The 18,077-nt window shown below is 40.1% G+C and overlaps 6 protein-coding genes and 2 long non-coding RNA genes across 9 annotated transcripts; 4 read left to right on the top strand and 4 right to left on the bottom strand.

The window, feature by feature from the left end:
* The first annotated feature begins 2,498 nt into the window (after nucleotides 1–2,498).
* Nucleotides 2,499–3,148, top strand: LOC26535069. Its single transcript, XM_015199095.2, has 3 exons — nucleotides 2,499–2,608; nucleotides 2,671–2,751; nucleotides 2,816–3,148. The coding sequence occupies exons 1-3, from the start codon at nucleotides 2,569–2,571 to the stop codon at nucleotides 3,094–3,096; spliced, it is 402 nt and encodes a 133-aa protein (XP_015054581.1). The 5' UTR covers nucleotides 2,499–2,568; the 3' UTR covers nucleotides 3,097–3,148.
* LOC26535386 lies at nucleotides 3,136–3,625 on the bottom strand. Of its 2 annotated transcripts, none has more exons than XM_015199131.3 (3): nucleotides 3,517–3,625; nucleotides 3,291–3,464; nucleotides 3,136–3,227 (listed from the first exon to the last, which is right to left on the bottom strand). In XM_015199131.3, exons 1-3 carry the CDS (start codon nucleotides 3,536–3,538, stop codon nucleotides 3,166–3,168), a joined length of 258 nt encoding a protein of 85 aa, XP_015054617.1. In that variant the 5' UTR covers nucleotides 3,539–3,625; the 3' UTR covers nucleotides 3,136–3,165. The 2 variants fall into 2 exon arrangements, with proteins under 2 accessions (XP_015054617.1, XP_015054618.1); XM_015199132.3 differs by having other exon boundaries at nucleotides 3,291–3,458; nucleotides 3,517–3,613.
* Nucleotides 3,626–3,709: 84 nt separating this feature from the next.
* On the top strand, nucleotides 3,710–4,388 carry LOC26534632. The gene is made up of 2 exons (XM_015199046.3): nucleotides 3,710–4,123; nucleotides 4,198–4,388. Exons 1-2 carry the CDS (start codon nucleotides 4,093–4,095, stop codon nucleotides 4,329–4,331), a joined length of 165 nt encoding a protein of 54 aa, XP_015054532.2. The 5' UTR covers nucleotides 3,710–4,092; the 3' UTR covers nucleotides 4,332–4,388.
* Nucleotides 4,138–7,041, bottom strand: LOC120320526. Its single transcript, XR_005560020.2, has 3 exons — nucleotides 6,989–7,041; nucleotides 6,746–6,915; nucleotides 4,138–4,317 (listed from the first exon to the last, which is right to left on the bottom strand). It is a non-coding gene; the product is annotated as an uncharacterized LOC120320526 (long non-coding RNA).
* LOC6528103 (protein TsetseEP) lies at nucleotides 4,855–5,561 on the top strand. The gene is made up of 2 exons (XM_002089134.3): nucleotides 4,855–5,010; nucleotides 5,076–5,561. The coding sequence occupies exons 1-2, from the start codon at nucleotides 4,977–4,979 to the stop codon at nucleotides 5,384–5,386; spliced, it is 345 nt and encodes a 114-aa protein (XP_002089170.1). The 5' UTR covers nucleotides 4,855–4,976; the 3' UTR covers nucleotides 5,387–5,561.
* A 4,277-nt stretch (nucleotides 7,042–11,318) lies between the features above and the next one.
* On the bottom strand, nucleotides 11,319–11,852 carry LOC6528102 (accessory gland-specific peptide 26Ab). Its single transcript, XM_002089133.4, has 2 exons — nucleotides 11,763–11,852; nucleotides 11,319–11,701 (listed from the first exon to the last, which is right to left on the bottom strand). The coding sequence occupies exons 1-2, from the start codon at nucleotides 11,791–11,793 to the stop codon at nucleotides 11,442–11,444; spliced, it is 291 nt and encodes a 96-aa protein (XP_002089169.1). The 5' UTR covers nucleotides 11,794–11,852; the 3' UTR covers nucleotides 11,319–11,441.
* A 46-nt stretch (nucleotides 11,853–11,898) lies between these two features.
* On the bottom strand, nucleotides 11,899–12,851 carry LOC6528101 (accessory gland-specific peptide 26Aa). The gene is made up of 2 exons (XM_002089132.4): nucleotides 12,743–12,851; nucleotides 11,899–12,680 (listed from the first exon to the last, which is right to left on the bottom strand). The coding sequence occupies exons 1-2, from the start codon at nucleotides 12,774–12,776 to the stop codon at nucleotides 11,974–11,976; spliced, it is 741 nt and encodes a 246-aa protein (XP_002089168.1). The 5' UTR covers nucleotides 12,777–12,851; the 3' UTR covers nucleotides 11,899–11,973.
* Nucleotides 12,852–12,940: 89 nt separating this feature from the next.
* On the top strand, nucleotides 12,941–17,089 carry LOC120320625. The gene is made up of 2 exons (XR_005560154.2): nucleotides 12,941–14,041; nucleotides 14,109–17,089. It is a non-coding gene; the product is annotated as an uncharacterized LOC120320625 (long non-coding RNA).
* The last annotated feature ends 988 nt before the right edge of the window (nucleotides 17,090–18,077 follow it).

The following is an 18,077-nucleotide window of genomic DNA, read 5'->3' as shown; positions in this document are numbered from 1 at the left end:
GAAGCCTACGAAGCTGTTCGTGACGCCCCACCGAAAGCGCTTAAGGTAGCATTTGAAATGCCCTTACCATCGAACTTATAATTAAGTGGCATGGAAATGAAAACAAAAGCATTGCATATAAAATGCGAAACAATGTTTTCAAATCATTTTCCAAACACAAACAGAATTCTTTCGAGTTCCGCCCTGGCAATTCGGCCTGTACGCGCATTGAGTTGCAATTGCGAACTCAGCTCGGCCGGCTGCAAGTTAATGGCTAATGGTCAGCAGCTGCCGCAGCCAAAACAGACGTGCTCCAATTGTAAACAAAAATGTTGGAGCTCGGATCGCACAAACACACTCGCCTCGAGGTGCACTTGTGCTGGTTTGTATCTGTATATATTTGTATCTGTATCTGTATCTGTGTCTGCATCAGCAACTGTATCTGCATCTGCATCGGCATCAGCATCTGCTCCGGATGGCAGCGAAGTCTGTCAAGTGGGTTGCGATTCCGACTTCCCCTTCGGTACAAAAAGCACCGACTTTTTGCGTGCTGAGCACATTTCCTATAAATAGTAGCTGTAAAGCATAAATAAAAACGAAAAGTGGCAGAAGTGCAAGACGAGAACTACCATTTATGCCATCTATCAAGTTGCAGGCAACCGAGATGAAGTTTGCGCTCAAATGATTTGTTTAGACGGCTTGCCACTAAGTGGAGGCCTGTTAAGGCCGCTTTGGATGTACCGAAATGATTGCACAGCGAATTAGTTTGCATCGGAGCAAAGAAATATTCGTTTAAGGCCTAAACATCACTTACCCTAAACGAGATCGCCCCAATTGATGGGTATAAATCAAGCTCCGCCTGTGAAGCAGCTGATATGGGCTGGCTGGCCGATGGCTTCAGTATCTTGTATCCATGTCATAAACAAGAACTTCCGATTGCGGCGTCTGCTCAAGTGGCAAGTGCCACGAGCGGCTTAGCGGAGGTCCTTATTAAAGCCAAAAACGAATAAAACACAAAACACAAAACTTTCAGCAGCTGAGGGGCGACAGCTTGCAGAGACCCAAACAGGTGGCATCGGCAGTTGGATCAGAGACAAGTCGTGGAGTGTGGAGTGTGGGTCGAGGGACGGAAGGGCGGGAGGACTTCCGCCGATGTCCTGGCCATATCGCAGCCAGGTGGCCTCGCCTTCGCCAGGTCAAGCGAAAAGGCGTCAAGGATATCAAGGATTCATAACTCATTTACCGACCCGACCTCTTGATGAAGCGACTTCGATATCAGGTTCTGCTGTGCAGAGCAGCTAAACGGTGAATTACTTGGCGTGCCTTGAATTAATAATGATACTAATTCGGTTAAAGAAGTTATTTTTAACAACGTTAAATTTTATATGTAAAAGATTGATTTTATATGAATAAAATCTATTGGTTTAAGCGAGAGCAAACTCGTCTTATTTATTTTCGTTTTAGTTGCTTGCTTTTTGCATTCGGATACACATTTTAAATTATATATTATTGCTCGGTGATTTATTATGCGAAACATTTTCTTTTTTGGCCACTAAATATTTGTAGTTTTAGTCTGACTTTCGGTGTGGGCCAAGAACGCTTTTAATAATGCGCTTTAAACTTCCAAAGGCAGCGCATATTCAGCGGTGTATTTTCACGTTTAACTAATGTGGTTTTAACAATCACCTAAAAAAGCACATTAGCTTTCGATTGCTATCTCATTCGAGTCGCTTACACAACGATGGAGTCGAAAATTCGAGTGATATATAAATAATGCCCCATTAATTGTCAATTAATCTAGTTTTTATTCAAGTGAAACCTTAAAGAAATACTTTTAAGTAGACTCAATGTATATATGATGGCAGCTAATGTGTAGTTATTGAAGAACTGCTGTGTTCCCGTTGCCCATCAAAAGATTCATTTACACAAAACTTACGCTCGCTTGCAGTTCCTCAAACATTTCCATTCGAAACACATAATATTTACAAATCAATCGAGGCATAAAACCGTCTATACTACATGAGAAACGCAGTGCCCATGAATTCTACTCAGAAAATATTAAGTTGGGCCACAGAAATTATGGGTATGGGTTTCTTTAATAAACTTGGAAATGCAGCGCACAGCGCTCGGTAAACTCTGCAACTCCACACGGAATATGGAAAGCAGTAAAAGCCATACAATCATTGGAAAAGTTATTTGTTTTGACGGAGAGTGGGAGCGTGGGCAATATGGCCGGAATACATCTGCTCCCTAGCCAAATTTATATGTAAATGCATCAGGTTGTATAAAGCTTAGGTTCTGGGGAGAACTATAACTTTTCAAATCAAATTATTACTCATAAAACGATAGGTCGCATTGTTAAGTGACTTGTTTTTCGGGTTTTTATGGTTCCACAATTGAGGAAATCTCAGCCTGAAAACGTTACTCTTACAAAGGCTTGACTAATTTTAAGATAATTATATTTAAGTCGCTCCAAGAACTTTCGCTTGTTTATGTGTTTAAGTACTGAAAAGAAATAGATTAAGAAGTAATATCTATCACATATAGCAAACCGAAACGACTAGTCGCATGTTGATCTAAGGTATCGAAATGAATGGATTCCATAAATGTATTCTGATTTTCCTTTTTGGTGAGACAAGACAAGAACGGCAACCCGAGAAATAATAATAACTTATCTTATTCTATCTCTAGCAACTATTTGTGTCCATTTAGCCGACAGCAAAGTGAAGGAGGACATCAAATTATTTTTAACGAAATTTAAAAATCTGGCTGGTAACTAACAAATCCTTTTTACTTCTTAATAATTATTAAACTACTACTACTCTGTCTGTTAAAGTACAATCTGCAGGTATTTTCTTGCAGGACAGCAAGTCAGATGTAAACAGCACCTCCAAAGAATTTTGCATGAAAAGTAACGAAAGGGCGAATCGCTTCAAAAGGATTGTTTTCCTGCAGAAACAGCTTATCCTTAAATTGCAATCCCAATTGCTGGAAAAAGTCCTGGATTGCAGCAATCTCAGGCAAAGAGTTCGCAGGCTCAGTGCAAGTTACATGAACTTAAAGTCCGAGTTTGAAGAACTGAGGACGAAAAGCCCCAAGATGCCGATTACTTTATAATACGAAATGTAGTTTTGTTAGATTGAACAATACTAATAATTAATTGATGAAATGGACCATGAATTTATTTTACAGCTTGGCGCACTGTTTTATATCCTTCGGGCACCTTCCTTTAACAATTTCGGTGAAGGCTGTGGAAGTGTATAAATATTCATAATGTTGCAGGCGAAATTGCATTAATATATTCCACTTACGTTTCAGTTTTTTTGCTTCTCGACGGCATCCAATGCGTTCAACTTGGCAACGATTTAGAGCAGTAAACACACATGAGCCATCAGCCACCTTTCCACAATGAACATCACTGTTCCAGCCGCAGGATAGGCACTCGTCGTCTGCGATGGTTTTCCCCAACACCAAAGAGACTATAACTACATGTCCATTATTAAACCAATAAATCAATCCAAAGTGTCGAGAGCATACCAAATATGAGGTGGATCTCCATGCCAGCACTTCAGTTTCCGAACTACTTGGGCACATTACTCAGAAGAACACAATAGACGTCTAACTCGATTACTGAATTATGACTGAAACATATCTTATTCGCAACAGTTAACACCTGAATTTCAAACAAAATTCAACTTGGTAATGTTACACTTCAGTATTGATTACTAGACTGAAATATGTCTTTAAACTACTAACATTATTAGTTAAAAAAGTACAAGAATATGAGAAGCAAGCTGTTTTTAGAACGCATCTTATATTTTACTATGGACTGACTTTATATCTTGGTACGCAAACTTTGTGCCAAGTATCTAAAGGTAGTGTAGTTCACCACACTACAGAAACGCTTTTGAAGTTCTCTTTAAAAATGTGCAGTTGTTAATCGAAGTATACGTTTTTACTCATAAAAATCAATATATTTTTTACGACCCTCGGAGCTGTAATGTGTTGTAAATTGATTTAATGGGCAATGACCACATTGAAGCTCGAGAGTGCGTTATAAACTGACTTCGATAGAAATCGGACCCATTTACGCAAGCTGACTGTACAAACGCCATGCATTTAAGACAACTCCTTACCGAAATGGGTAAGCAATCAATGTACAACAATGTATTATACTAGATTTATTTTATATACATTTTTTTATATTTAATTTTGCAGTTATCATCTTGACCATATTGACCCTTCCTGAATATTCCATTCACGGCTCAGCAGAGAAAAAAATTAGCCAATATCCTTGGATGCCGAAGACGTCAACGCATATTACACCTTATAAGATATCTGGGGATATATGAAAGATTAAATGTGTTATTATGAATGAATAAATTTGAAAGAGTTTTTCTGCCCATTGATATAACTGTATTCTAAAATAGGGTATTAAAATGAGAATTTCGTTTAATAAGATAGACACTTTAATGAAGTTGGATCTTTTTTATTTTTATGGGTCTGTCAAAACTGATTTTACCTAGTGTCCGACTTTCAATTTATTTTCATTTCCAACTTGGAGCTTATAAATGAATCCTTTTTACCCAAATTAGCATGTACCATAAAATGATCTACAACTTAATAATTATGTAATTATTTAAGTCTATCCACTCACTTTAAATTAATCATATAATTATCATAATTCATCAAAAGCCATCGGAATAATCAAACCTTCTTAGTTTCCCGTTAAAGAAGATCCTTATAGCGCTTTTTGTTACCTTCAAATGTTATGAGCTTGCCCATGTAAAATGCAAAACATTTTTTAAATTAAATGCATTGCACCTGAATCAAAATCGATTATTTCCTATCAGAGAAGTGATAAACATATCAATGGACACGGCGAGCAATGAATCTAATTGATTTTGATCGCTGTTCGATAGTCGTGCATGTGACATCTACTGGCGACCTATAAAAGAGGGAACGATGCCATCAGTCACCAGTTCAGTTTGAGGATCATGAAATTCCTGACGGTCTTTGCATTCGCCTGTGGTAAGTAGTCCGCTCGACTTGGCCAACGTTTGATAAGCTAAAGGCAGCCATCGTAATTCTGTTAGTGGCCACACTTGTGGTGCTCCACGGCGCCTACGGCTCTCCACTGCCGGAGCCCGTTCCCGTTCCCGTTCCTGAACCGAGTCCCGTGGCCGAACCCAAGCCCAATGCCGATCCAGCTGCCAATCCTGGAACTGCAGCCAACCCAAGCGCAGGACCAGCTGCAAATCCCAAGCCAAAGGCAGACGAGATTCCCAGTGCCGTGCCACCGGCATCTCTGCGGACCTCCGCAATTGATGACAACTTGGTGGTTCCGCTGCTGGAAGCTGCTCCCCAAAAGCAGGACGAAGTTCAGGCCGAGCCCCAACAGGCTTAGTGGGTGGATGACCCACACCAAGGAGCAGCAGCAGCAGCTTAATCCAACTGGAGCCTGCGCACCCGCACACAAGGGAGACACACACACACATATATACTAATCTCCTGTATTTAATGTATGCATTTATGTATTCCAACTTCTAGCATGGGCATTAAAAAATTGCAAAAAAAAATTATTTACTATTGTTTTTTTTTTTAAATAAATATTGGTAGAGTTAATAGCAATTTATCAAGGGCAACATTTAGTGAGAACTAACTTGTGCAGATTTAATTGAATGGCCCCCATTATGATGTTCATTGTGTTATGAAATAGAAATATAGCAAAAATAAACATCCGCCGAATCAGTACATAAATTAAGCAGCAACTTGACCATCCAGAAGAGTCAGCCAGCTTTGTTGGCCAAACTCAACAAGCTTAGATTTTAGGGAAGTGACGCGGAGTATTCGCTACACAAATCCATTTCCCACAACAACTTCCGCCAGGGAGTCTCCACTGGGCCACGGCAGTCACATGACATCGACACCGGCCGATGAGAGACCAAGAGTGGCCAAGAGACCAGATCCGGTCGACCAGATTTGCGTTCGAAACAAAAAAAAGAAGCCACCGAGACTGGGGGGAGAAAAAAATCACTTACAAAGAGGAAGCGACAGCTCTAACAAGTTTTATCAATGAAGTCAGCAGTGTAAGGCAGTGTAAGGTTGACGACGCCACGAATGCCGGCAATCCGACCACAAAGACAATGTCTGGGTTGCCAACGCCAACCGGCATTGGAGGGCATAAAACCACACTAGAGAGCCCCATTGATCGGGGCATCGTCGGTTAATCCATTTGTGGGGCATCATTACCAGGTTTATTCATCGCATATACTCGTATATGGTATGTAAATAGGTTTATTTGCATGTTTCTTTTGCCTCTTCCGACGATCCTAAATTTCAACTCCAAGTTGCGTTCGTTCTCAATCGTTGAGGCAGTGAACAATTTTGAGATATCAATTTACATGTTAACACATCTCGATTTTTAAATGAGCGGCTGACTGACAAATTGGCTATGAATGAACCGCCAGAGTATTGAAAGCCATTGATAGCGATTTCGGATAGGAAGCTCTATAGAATGGGGTGCCTTTGATGGACTAGAATTGGCGAGCTTAAGATGATTGTCTATAAGTTTAGAATGTTCACTTGATTCCTCAATTCAGTTTTAAGCAGTTTCGAAATGTTAATATGTAGTTTAGCATTAGCATTCAAGTGGGATTAATTTTTTTTAGTTATTCCCAGCCTTTTACACTGCTTCTGATTTCTATCTGAATGCAATAGGCATCCCTCAGCTTGAAGTTACCCACTTGGCCATAACTCAACATACCTTACGATGGATTTTAAAGATTCGCAACGTAGATAACATTACGAAGGAACTTTATTGCGAGGCTTCACTTTAAATAGTCGGTCCTAGTATGGGATACGGGATGCCTTTATGCAAATGGTACCATCTTTGCTTTCGGTTAGCAACAAGCAATAAAGATAAGGCAACAACAGCTAGTAATGGATATGAAAATATAAAGAATATTAAACACATGACAAGTATTTAAGCCAGAAAATATGGCAATACCTATGATTCTAAAGGCCTTCATCATCGACCAACAGAATTAGTAACTCTAATAAAAAGTTGTTTTATGAAAACCGCCACAAGCAAATTGGATGTGGTTAATCATATTCAGGATTCGTTATACTTTATGGTGTTCAAAACACTTTGGTGGTTAAAGTAAACATCTACTCTTGAGAAATTTACAAACGATGAAAAGTATCTTTAAGATCCTTTTGGGGCTACGGAAATACTCTCAAATATTTTTGGTAAACAAAAAAATTCTTTTTCGGCAACCAAATATGTGCTAAAAACAACATCAAAAGCGGCACAATTAAAGCCAATGCAAGCCCCACATAATTATATTAACCAACTCAGAAAAGGGAAAACAATGAAAATATTAAAGAAAGGGAGTGGAATGAACAGCAGATGGTTACACATTAATTTATAATTATTTGGGCTTCCACCAAAGGGTTAATCAGAACAAGTGCCACTTTATTGAAAGCCCAGACGTACATATTAAAAAAAGTATATTGAACGACATGTGTATACCCTTTACAAGTAGTCATTATTGACTGGATATCCAAATAGTATTTAATTTAAATTTATTATTAAACTACTACGAGTAGGTGCTGTGTGTTGAAATTATTGTGGTGTTTTCAAGTAATACAAAAATATTTATAAGTGTTTGCAGCTCAAAAAGTTAGCCGCATTTTGGGAAAGTGTATGGCCGCATCTCATGAGCTCATGTGGTGCGCATCTGAGAAATGGAAACAGAAGCCCAAATTAATTTTGTGGTCTGCTGACTTTTTTGATTATTATTTTGGGTCTGAAACAAATTTGAAATTAATTTTTCCTACTGTGCGGGTGCCCCAATAGCCGATTGGGCCAACTTGCCGATGGATAAATGGAGTAATGGAGAAATGGAGAGGGTATACCCACACTTGGCATCAGAATTGCATAAACAGACGCGGCAATTACAGATATCGACATTTGCATACGCTGCCGTCAGTCGCCCGCCTCATTAGTGCTAATCAAAATGAATGCTCTAATCAAAGTGGTTTGATTGCAAATCATTTTCACTCGCACTTTCAGCTTTTCACTTTCAATCTAATTGATTGAGATGGAAACCCCAGCCCAGAAAAGCTGGCGGGATAACCTCAGCCCCAGCCCCGTTGAAAACGAAACAACGGCGAAACAACGAGGCAAGAAAATAAATTCGGAGAAATTAGCAAAACGTGAATCACAAACCGCACAGAGCCATTCAAAAAAAGCAGCGTGCAGAAGACAGGCGTGGGAGCCAAGTTGGGGAATTGGAAAATTGCAAATCGATTGAGCACTTACTCAATTTCCCCGCTCAAATTGAAATAATCCGGGCTTAGAACTGACGTCTTATCTCAGATTCACGCTCGCCCGAGTTGTGTGTTTTGCGCTTGTTTAAACCATCAAAGTTTTCCCGGCAAAAGTTCACGCACAATCCCATCACTCCGCTCGCATCAGCCAATTAACTGATTAGCCCCCAATTCGGTCATTTCTGTACTTCGGCCAACGAGTGCGACAAAGGCGCTAATTTGGCCAAGGAAAATGGGAGAAAGGTTAATTAATTGGATGGAAAATCTATCTATCTATCAGACACAAAAGAAGCCAATACGTAATAGAGGGTTTTTTAGATTAATACAAGAGAGTATCTTATTCCATCAAAACTGCTTATTGTGCGTATTCTTCATAACCAATGATTTCCGCTGGTTTCATATCACTTTACAATAAGTGCAAAACATCGAAACGAAGACCTGTGTACGCAGCTGAAAAAATAAGCAAATCAAATGTTATTTCATTATATGCGTTTAAATGGGGGAACAATTAAAATTCGTTTATTCACTTTGGCAAAAAAAACATCCATGAGTTACTCCTTCAAAACACAGAAAATCTTGTAAGGGAATAAGCCTTTAAAGTTGCAATGCAGCACAACGGACTTCGCAGTCAAAACAGCAATATGCTAATATTTATCTTGAATCGTCTGTCGAAATCATGGGGCTTGTGGGTGACAGGAAATGGAGCTTATCTGCAGATGACGCAAAATGAACGCCTTTGTGTTGACGGCCCAATATTGTTTATGATTGGAACTATTTATTTGTAATTGGATCATAATAATTGTCAGAGGATTCCGGCGAGGAAGGGTATGTCGAAGTTGCTCGGCTAGGACTGGTATAAATCAAATCTTATCAAAATCTAAGCGGATGGGTACACAGCTAAGTAAACAGTTTGCGTTTTTGTTATGATGGTAAATATTTAAGCTTCCCTCTGATAAGATACATAAATTATAGAAGTCTTTAAGAGTGCCCTCTTTTTTAAACAATCGTTGTAAACTTTAACACTGTTCTAAGGATAAAAACATAAACGACAATGAATGGTTTAGGTAAATTCTTCTGAGGAATCACATTGCAAATTACATAAAACATTAGTCTAAGCTCTATTTCATTGCGGGATTTGAATGCTAATAAATCCAATAAGCAATCTGCTTTGATTCGACAAAGAAAGAGTGCTCTATGTTCGTAGATAGATTGTATTATTCTTAATACCTGTGTTTTTTCATTTTTAGCAAAGTAGCAAAACTAGCTGGCTGGCAGGTGACAAAGTTCCCAGCTTGAGATAAAACGTATTCGAATTGACAATGAGTGGAAATGTATTTTCGTGTAGGTAATTTTTCGGTTCATTCATGGGCCAGGATTCACTTCAATCGGCACAAAGGCGCCGCAGGATGTCTCCTCTGAATGGGAATCGATGTTTCGGTTGTTTTTCGTTTCCGTTTCCTGTCCTGCGTCGCAACGAATGCGATTTAATTTCCATTGTCCCTTGCCAATCAATACAAAAGTCATTTCGAAAGTATCCAGCCAGCACAGTGCAGTGTGAGAGTTGGCTAAGTAGTAGACACTTAGCCGTGAAGTGTTCGTACTGCAGCCGTGGCCAGGTGTTCACTTGACTCGGGACTCTTGATTCAGGTAGAAATTAAAGTGTTAACCACTGAGACGGACCGGACTTAATTCTAATTAATTAAGCTTCGGTAATCCCTTTAACAGTTTGGGCCTGACCACTATTAGGCCATGTTCTGATCAGATCGCTTTCCTCATACCCAAAACTATCGACTTGGCTTTAAAACCCAGATTAACCCAATAATGATTTTGGATCAAAGACCCGGAATGAAAAATAAGTTCATTTTGTAGTCATGAGTTCTTAATGATGTTATAGTATCAGACAAATCTAGAAGTCCCTAACTCATTCCAGCTCTTTATGCTGTTATGCTGTCATCAACATGACAAAGCGGCTTTGCCACTCTGGACGAGTAATTTTGTTGGGAGGCTTTTGTCTTTTGGCCAAGCAATATAAATGGTATGAAAAATGTGTTGGCATGTACATGTATGCAATTCAGATGATTCTTTTTTGTTTTTATGTTCATAATGGATTGTCATGTTCCTTAAATATAAATATCATTCTTGCATTCAAGTATGTGTTTATATTAAATTTATTTCAGCCCATTTTCATGTTTGATTACGTGACACATTTACTGATTGCTACTCGTAAAAATGTGCCTGCCTGCCAACAAAAAACGAGCAGAAGCAAAAAGTTACGCAGGACTTAAAGGTGTTTGCTGTTTGGAGAACTCTTAAAAGGATTAGTATGAAGATGGCCCGCAAACTTTAAAGAATATATGCAACAGCTACATTTTAACATACCCGAAATTTAAAGTTCATTCGACGCCATTAGTACTCTAAAACCGGCAATAAAAGCGAACAAATTCTAGCCTACATATCATAAATTTTGGAAATATCTGGAACTCAAGCAGTGAGGAAAGGGTTCGATCCCCTAACTGAAAGTATTCATAAATTTGTCAAACGAAGTGCTCTCAAGCAGTGAAAGGGCATTTTAATAGCACGTAACACAACACTTTTACCTATGCTATTCGAGTATAGAATTCCAGTTAAGGCCGAAATTCCACTCCACTTTTGTCGTGTAAATTAGGGCAGACGAACAAATCACCACGGGGACCACAGGTAGCTAAAGCAGGTAAATGTCGGCCAAAAGCAAAGGAACTGACCAAGTGGACCGACTATGTTAAAGTGGCGCCACAGCATCGCATATTACTGATTCCATATTTGAGAAAGTTGATCTGGACTAATCTTTATGGCCTACGGGTTGAGTTTTTCTCTAAAATGTACTTTATATTTATGTCCTGTGGTCTGCTGGCCTATCTTATATTGCTTGATGCTTATTCTTCAGATAGAAGTATTTAACAAATAGAAATCGAACCAGAATCATATTTCTAGAATATATATGTATAAGCTTTTCAGAGTCTGTGAAGTTAGTCACTTATAATAGGGTAAATACTTTATTTTGGTTATCATATAATTTGAATGAATTATATTATATATAATATAGATGCATGCGTATTAAAATCATATAAAACAAACACTTCTTAAGAGATTTAAAGGTGGTAAATTACAGGTGAGATGGCCAGTTGGTGGCGTACTTTCTCTACTTCATGCGGACTCATGACATCCGAGTTGAAGTCTGCTTTGTGAGTGTGTACCAATTGCCCGCTCGAATCGTTCACATTGTCCTGGACATTGTAGTCATATAATGTTCTTAGCATGCCGCCCATCATTTTCTGGGAACTCGATCGTGAACTGGACTGAACGCTTATGTAGGGGGCAGCATCGCCGAGTTGCCAGAGGCAAATGCAGACTAAGTGATGAAAACCAAGTTAGGAAAACTCTACGAATCGCCAAGATCCTTACAAACTTACAGAAAATGCAGAGCGGCACGAAGTAGTTCATCGTAGAAACGTATTCTCTAGACTGTGAAGAATTCAAAGACCCCTTGACTTAAGCGGCTTAAATCGCGTTTATTACGGCTAGCAATCAAATTAAGTAAGTGCGCAGTTAGAAGGTTTTGCCATGACTCAATACCATCGGCATGTTCCTATTTCTGTTTTAATACAATTGAAAGCCATATGATTATAAGCTATAAGGAACAATCTTCGGTTTCGGGAGTTCTTTAAAGAGCCGCTTTATAAGTTCTTTCACTAGGGACCAATATTCTTCACGATACTTTTTGATGAGCTTGGCTTCTTTTAACTGATTGGTAGGATCCTTTTTTGGACACGGCCTCACGGACTTTCGAGCATCTTCCAGCTGCAAATTCAATTCCAAAATCCTGCGGTTCGCATCATTTAGCTCGACCTCCAAATTGAGATTTGACTTTCGGGCGTTGAGAATTTCCTGTTTCTTGACCTCTACTTCTCTCATCAATGCTACGGAAATGTTCCGGAACATGAAAGTAGTGTTCCTTTCCAAAAATAACCTCTGTTGCAGGGCCCTGATTGTATTTTGTACTCTTGAATTTCTTCGTTTTGGCAGGACAGCATTTTCGGGTTCTATCGGAGGACTTTCTTTGGTATTATTATTGGGTGGGAAATCGGCTTTTAGTGTTTGGGCATCACTCAGCGCCAAATCATCCTCTTCCTCAGCATCACTCTTGATAGAATTCTTCTTCGAATCTGTCTGGACTGAATCGTCTTTAGCATTATTGGACTCTACCTCATCGTTCTTGGGACTAATTTTTGGCGGAGATCTACTGTTCTCAGAATCGCTTTTTGGTACATCACTGATAGATGAGTTGGCTGGCTTCAAAGCTTGACAGTTTGCCACTGTAAAAAGCACCACTAAACAAAAATACAGAAATACTCGTTTTTAAAAGTGCTCAAAATTTCATAAGTGAACTTACGTAAAGTTGCAGAGCATAACAAAATCTGGTTCATTTCGAAGAAGTGGCTTCACCTGAAGTACCTAAGATATTATTGCATTGCTTATATATACGAATTCTGTGTTACATAAGCGCTTTTGCAACGGGTATTGTTTCGTTCTGCTTGATATTTAATAATCGCATCTTGTATTTCTTAAATTTCTCAAAATAAAACCACATCCACACATAGCGCCACTGCTTATTACTGCTTATTTACTTTTGAAATTTAACTTTGTGGCAGAACAGCATCCATTTAAGTGAGTTCTCTAAACTGCGACGTAAATAGATTTTTTCGGACTTTCAAGTCCCACAGAAGGTACGGATATTTAAATAAAAAAACGTTGTCTGGCTTTTTCTCTTTTTCTTAGCACTCAACTGCATTACTAGTAGACTTCCCTTACTTTTTCACCTCTGAAGCTTTAAGGCTAAAACTATTTATATGGGCAGTAGTTTATAGTTTCCAATATTTCTTCTGTATATTATTTTTTAACTAGCGTAGTAAACTAGTGTGTATAACATAATTAGTTATATAAAATCCAGAAATGTATGTCTGAGATCATTGCAGTCACGCTATATTTGTTATCGAAGCAAACTGACTTCCCAGGTCTAATTAAATGTAAATAAAGCAGGGGAAGATCATACAAACGAACCATTGTCTTTGGCCAAAAGTGAAACAGCAATTCAAAAAAAATTCCAACATCCGCAGCGCGGATAGAATGAGCAGAAATCATACTAAATTTCGCCCACATGTCGAATATGTAAATTGAAAGGTTGCGCCTGCGCACGCGTCAAATTGAAAGCGAAATTGAACGTGGGATTCAATAAACTGAGGCATGGCCATCTCGTGGGCGATCTGTGGTCACTCTGTGGTTCGGCTTGGATCCCCCATTTTGGGTAGGTGGCCACTGTTAATTGTTGAAAACATAGCGATTTATGCGCAAGTTGCTCGCATTTTGCGTGGTGTCTACGGAACACTGCTTAAATTGCCGCCGCTCCACAAATGGTCAAAAGTCTTTAATGCCCCCTAATCGTAGTCAAGATTGGTGTAATATTGACAGTATACTGGAATTTACCTTAGAAGGAAAACGAAACACAATATATTTTACATAACTGCGCATTTAAAATTCAATTAAGTGAACAAAATTCATCAGCTAGGCTAGAGGCGAAATTAAACTATGTATATCTACACAACCAAACAATAGTTCATTTTCCATAAGTAAATATTTCAAAGCACAGAATTAGATTAGTATAGATTGTTACCCTCTATAGGCTCTATAAGAAGTAATGTTACCCTACTATATGAAGTCACTTAAACAATTATGTTTATGCCTATTAATGTCGTTAGCAGATTTTCATCGCAACGTTAAGACAGTCATCTTTATTCCCAGTCACACCATTCGCATACAAAACCGATGTCTTATTTCTCATTTTGATTGCCGTACTATAATGACAGTGGCTCCGTGTGCATGCGACTCCCATTTGAAGCTCGCTTTTCACCAGAGTTTTCGGTTTCAATTTCCCATGGCAGCACAGCCCACTCGCAGCAGGCACTCATATGTGTATGTTTCTACGATTTTCATCGCTTTTCAGACCGAGTTCGGCCGGAGCACACGCTTTCATTTGCGTTCGGAAAATGACCTACTTCCGGATTAGCATGCCCGGGCCACTTTTACTGTCGCTCGATCTGGAAAAGGGCGATGGATGGTGGGCATGGTCATGGGCATGGGCATGGGAGCCATGCCATCGATGGCCAGCGACTAGGGACAGAAGCTAATGAGGTTGTCGCCGTTGTATCCACTTGATAATAAACATCCGCCGCGCTGCGCAGCGCGTAAGTGTGTTGCATGTTTGTTGCATTTAATTGTAATTTATTTTCCATGCCACAGAATGGACATAGCAGAGAACGGAAGCAAATATTTTCCGGTGGAAGCTGGCACAGCGAAAAGGGGAAGTTCCTGTCCTATACCCTTTTTGCCCTTTCCAACTATCAATGATGCACTAATTGACTGTTCCACCAGTCTAATGTGCTAGTAATCAACCATATCCCACCGTACTTAACTCACAGATATTATGAGGTAAATATAGTATAGTATAGTAAGAAAGGTATAAAGAAGTTCGCAGGTGCTGGTAACAACATGTTCATCTCAAGTTAAAGCAGCTAATATGGCAACTTGGCTACCTTCCGATGACATCGATTTGCTATATGAGTGCAGTTCTTCGCATTCGTCGGCTTTTGCTGAAAGGGAGAAATACCAAACAAAGCCAATTGCATTCGAGTGGATCGATCAGTGGTGGACCAGAATCAATGAACTCGGAGGAAGCCGGAGCGAATTGCTGGCTAATTTGGCGCAGCGCACGCGAAAAATGCGAAGGCATCGCAGCGCAAAGAACGCGTTGCACTGTTGCTGCCGACAAAAGGAAGCAGCCACTTCCTATCGAGAGGCGGCAAAAAACACCTGAGCCTGGAGCTGCCAGGTGACCCCAACTGGTGACCCCACCCCGGTGACCCCCACTCGGTGGCAGCGGGCGACTCTTCACACCCAAGCTGGCATAATTGCCCGCATCAGAAGCAGGCAGGTTAATTAGCCTGGATTTGGGGGAATTCTCACCGCCGTGCGGCCAGAAATCAAAGCGGAAATTGTTTATTAAACAAATCCACAGGCAGTTCTGGTGGGCCGGGCAGCATCCATGGCGTGGATAATGAACTTTTAATTGACTTCTGGCATTTTCGGCTGCCTGCGTGCTGAGACCCATTATAGTTCGAAATTGGGAATCATATGACATAATAATAACCGGGTCTTCGCAGCTCCGGAAGCCTAACAAGCCCAACGTGCCCAAATAAACAAAGGAGCTATGTGGAGCACTGGGTATCGATAGAGACTTCAAAGGCGATGTTGTAAGAGCGGTTAAATGATAGCGACAGGTAATGACAGTCACACTTTGAAAGTGGATCATTTGCATTTGTCAATATGGTTGACACACATTTTATAATAGTCTGTATTACAATTGCACAGCAATCACCAGTCAGCATTCCATTATAATCAATATAGTTACCACTCACTTTCATTAAAAAAGATTTAGGAACCAACTAGCTGTGCGTTTCGTCACTAATTAAGACATTTATACATTTACAGGAGCACTCGAATTTAACTTATTTGTATTAGCAAAAATATCTAAAAACTACTTGTCATTTTTGACAATGGGTATCATCTTATAATCCTATGATATGTTTGATCTTTGATCTTCGTCTACTGAGTTAAGATACAACTTAGGCAGAATTTCGAGTGGGAGATATGAGCTCCGTCATCATCATCATCAAGCAACTGGAAGAGGCCATTAGGTGGGCGAGTGGTCATTAATGAGTGGGATCGAGTAGCTTCTCCTTTTCGCCCACAGTCTGGAATTGAAGAAAATTTGCCATATTAAAAACAATGGCGCACTGTCTTGTGCTATCGAAATTGAATTCAACCGCAGAGGCTGGGTGAAAATCATTACAATTTTCACTGCCTATTCAAGCGAAAAACTTTCCTTTTCGAATGCAGCACTAATTCGCCTAATGGCCATCAGCGCAGCACCCACTATCATTACATCATCTCGCATGGATCAAGCCATATAGCCATGAAGCCAACACTTCCGGCCGACACGCACTTGGTAACAATGGAGAGGAGGGAAAGTTATCAGCGCCACATTACCATTGGCCATCTCCTTCTCAATGAGAAGTGAGACTGGGTAATTCCAAACGCCAAAACAATGACACATAAATCGCTGAAAAATCAAGCATAACATCAACATTTTCACATCTATCCCAGACGCTACACCCACTGCCACACTCGTAGCATCCGTGCAATTTGCGAGATAAAGAGCAATCGCAATATTACTGGCTGGCATGTGGAAAGTTGCAAATTAGCCTGGCTATGGAAAACAAGCCAACAAGGCAACAAGTCGCTCGTATTATTCAGTTACTCAGACTCACTCACTGCCACTGGTAATGTGAGAAAAAGCGAAAATGTGCAGCGTTGACACAATTGTGAGTGCACGAGGCGCTGCATCCATATCCATGAGACACTTGAGCAGTTGCCAGCGATTGTCTAGCGCGGCAGTTGCACTGCCACAATGGCCCCCAGTTGATGCCGCCACGAGGTGGGAGGCGTCGCGGCACGCCCAGCAAAAGCAGCCAAACTGGCTCAGACTCCATTCGATACTGCACTGAAATCCAATTCAATTTGGCTACAAATTCCTTCACAGATACGTAGATGGTCAGATGTAATAATGGAGAAGTTGTTTTTCAGAATCAGCAAGAAAAAGATTCCCAAAGTTTCCAACTATCAATTCGTTTATCTATATATATTTATCTCTACTTATATATGTAGGCTTGCACTTTCAGTTAGAACCGCCTACTCCACGGCGCTTTAAAACTATTACACTCGTTTTTGATGTAGGTCATTGTCTTGCCAAGTAGCGTCATCAATTCTGTGGCATTTACGACATGAAGACTTGGGCACATGGCATAAAACTTGATGCATATGGAAAAATCATCTACCATCTTTATGGGCATAGTCAGAGGCATCCGCCGTAAGCTTCCGATTTTTTATTCGACTTACATAACGAGCGGCGTCTGATGGTCCAAATATGTGAATATGTTTATGCATCCGCGATACTGGGACTTGACTTGATGCCAAGCCAATATTTTGGGTAATTAATGGGAAGCGCGACAGGTTGGCGCGTGGCAACATTTTCCGTGGCGCCCACACTCTTGGTTGTAAATAAGTTGATTTGGTTTCTTATGATTTGAGCTGTTTGCGAGTCCTACTGCATTTTCTGCGTCGGTGGGTTCGTCTGGCCTGAAAAAAAGGAGCGTGGGCTGAAAAACAACTTAAGACCTCGACGGCCGAGCAGCGTAACAAATTCATTCACTAAACTCGACTTAAGTCATTTGAGTTTCATTGATAAAACGGCTTGTGAATGGAGCTTGCGGCTTTTAAATGGCAGTTATTATTGCCGAAACCGTAGACGAATTTGGTGGCTATGAATACAGCACTTTATTTCAATTATTACTCGAAGGGTAAAAGGGTATACTAAATTCGTTGCAATTCATCCCCCGCTGAGTAGTACCTGATAGTCCATTCATTCATTCATTCTTGTGTCCTCAGACCATCACGACAGTGTTCGGTGCGCTTCGTCACTAAGCGAACTGCCATCCACAATGATGTCATCATAAATAGTCTTTCGAGTCGCCACGAAATAGACAATAATTCAAATTCAGTCCACGACTTTTGTGGAGCAAAACAAACTTCCCCAAATCAGCATCATCAATCAT

This window comes from Drosophila yakuba, chromosome 2L, assembly GCF_016746365.2.
Source record: "Drosophila yakuba strain Tai18E2 chromosome 2L, Prin_Dyak_Tai18E2_2.1, whole genome shotgun sequence".
Classification (NCBI taxonomy): domain Eukaryota; kingdom Metazoa; phylum Arthropoda; class Insecta; order Diptera; family Drosophilidae; genus Drosophila; species Drosophila yakuba.
Note: the sequence above shows the minus strand (reverse complement) of the source record. Positions and strands in the feature narration are given on the sequence as shown.

What these genes read in the sequence shown, in the direction of transcription:
- LOC26535069 (XM_015199095.2), top strand. Translation starts at nt 2,569, where the DNA reads ATGAATGGATTCCATAAATGTATTCTGATTTTCCTTTTTG. An exon ending in TATTCTGATTTTCCTTTTTG is followed by an intron (nt 2,609 to 2,670) that starts GTGAGACAAGAC and finishes TTCTATCTCTAG; the next exon opens with CAACTATTTGTGTCCATTTA. An exon ending in GAAATTTAAAAATCTGGCTG is followed by an intron (nt 2,752 to 2,815) that starts GTAACTAACAAA and finishes TGTCTGTTAAAG; the next exon opens with TACAATCTGCAGGTATTTTC.
- LOC26535386 (XM_015199131.3), bottom strand. Translation starts at nt 3,538, where the DNA reads ATGGAGATCCACCTCATATTTG. An exon ending in GGAGATCCACCTCATATTTG is followed by an intron (nt 3,465 to 3,516) that starts GTATGCTCTCGA and finishes ATGGACATGTAG; the next exon opens with TTATAGTCTCTTTGGTGTTG. An exon ending in AGAAGCAAAAAAACTGAAAC is followed by an intron (nt 3,228 to 3,290) that starts GTAAGTGGAATA and finishes ACACTTCCACAG; the next exon opens with CCTTCACCGAAATTGTTAAA.
- LOC26534632 (XM_015199046.3), top strand. Translation starts at nt 4,093, where the DNA reads ATGCATTTAAGACAACTCCTTACCGAAATGG. An exon ending in ACAACTCCTTACCGAAATGG is followed by an intron (nt 4,124 to 4,197) that starts GTAAGCAATCAA and finishes TTAATTTTGCAG; the next exon opens with TTATCATCTTGACCATATTG.
- LOC6528103 (XM_002089134.3), top strand. Translation starts at nt 4,977, where the DNA reads ATGAAATTCCTGACGGTCTTTGCATTCGCCTGTG. An exon ending in GGTCTTTGCATTCGCCTGTG is followed by an intron (nt 5,011 to 5,075) that starts GTAAGTAGTCCG and finishes TAATTCTGTTAG; the next exon opens with TGGCCACACTTGTGGTGCTC.
- LOC6528102 (XM_002089133.4), bottom strand. Translation starts at nt 11,793, where the DNA reads ATGAACTACTTCGTGCCGCTCTGCATTTTCT. An exon ending in CGTGCCGCTCTGCATTTTCT is followed by an intron (nt 11,702 to 11,762) that starts GTAAGTTTGTAA and finishes TTCATCACTTAG; the next exon opens with TCTGCATTTGCCTCTGGCAA.
- LOC6528101 (XM_002089132.4), bottom strand. Translation starts at nt 12,776, where the DNA reads ATGAACCAGATTTTGTTATGCTCTGCAACTTTAC. An exon ending in GTTATGCTCTGCAACTTTAC is followed by an intron (nt 12,681 to 12,742) that starts GTAAGTTCACTT and finishes ATTTTTGTTTAG; the next exon opens with TGGTGCTTTTTACAGTGGCA.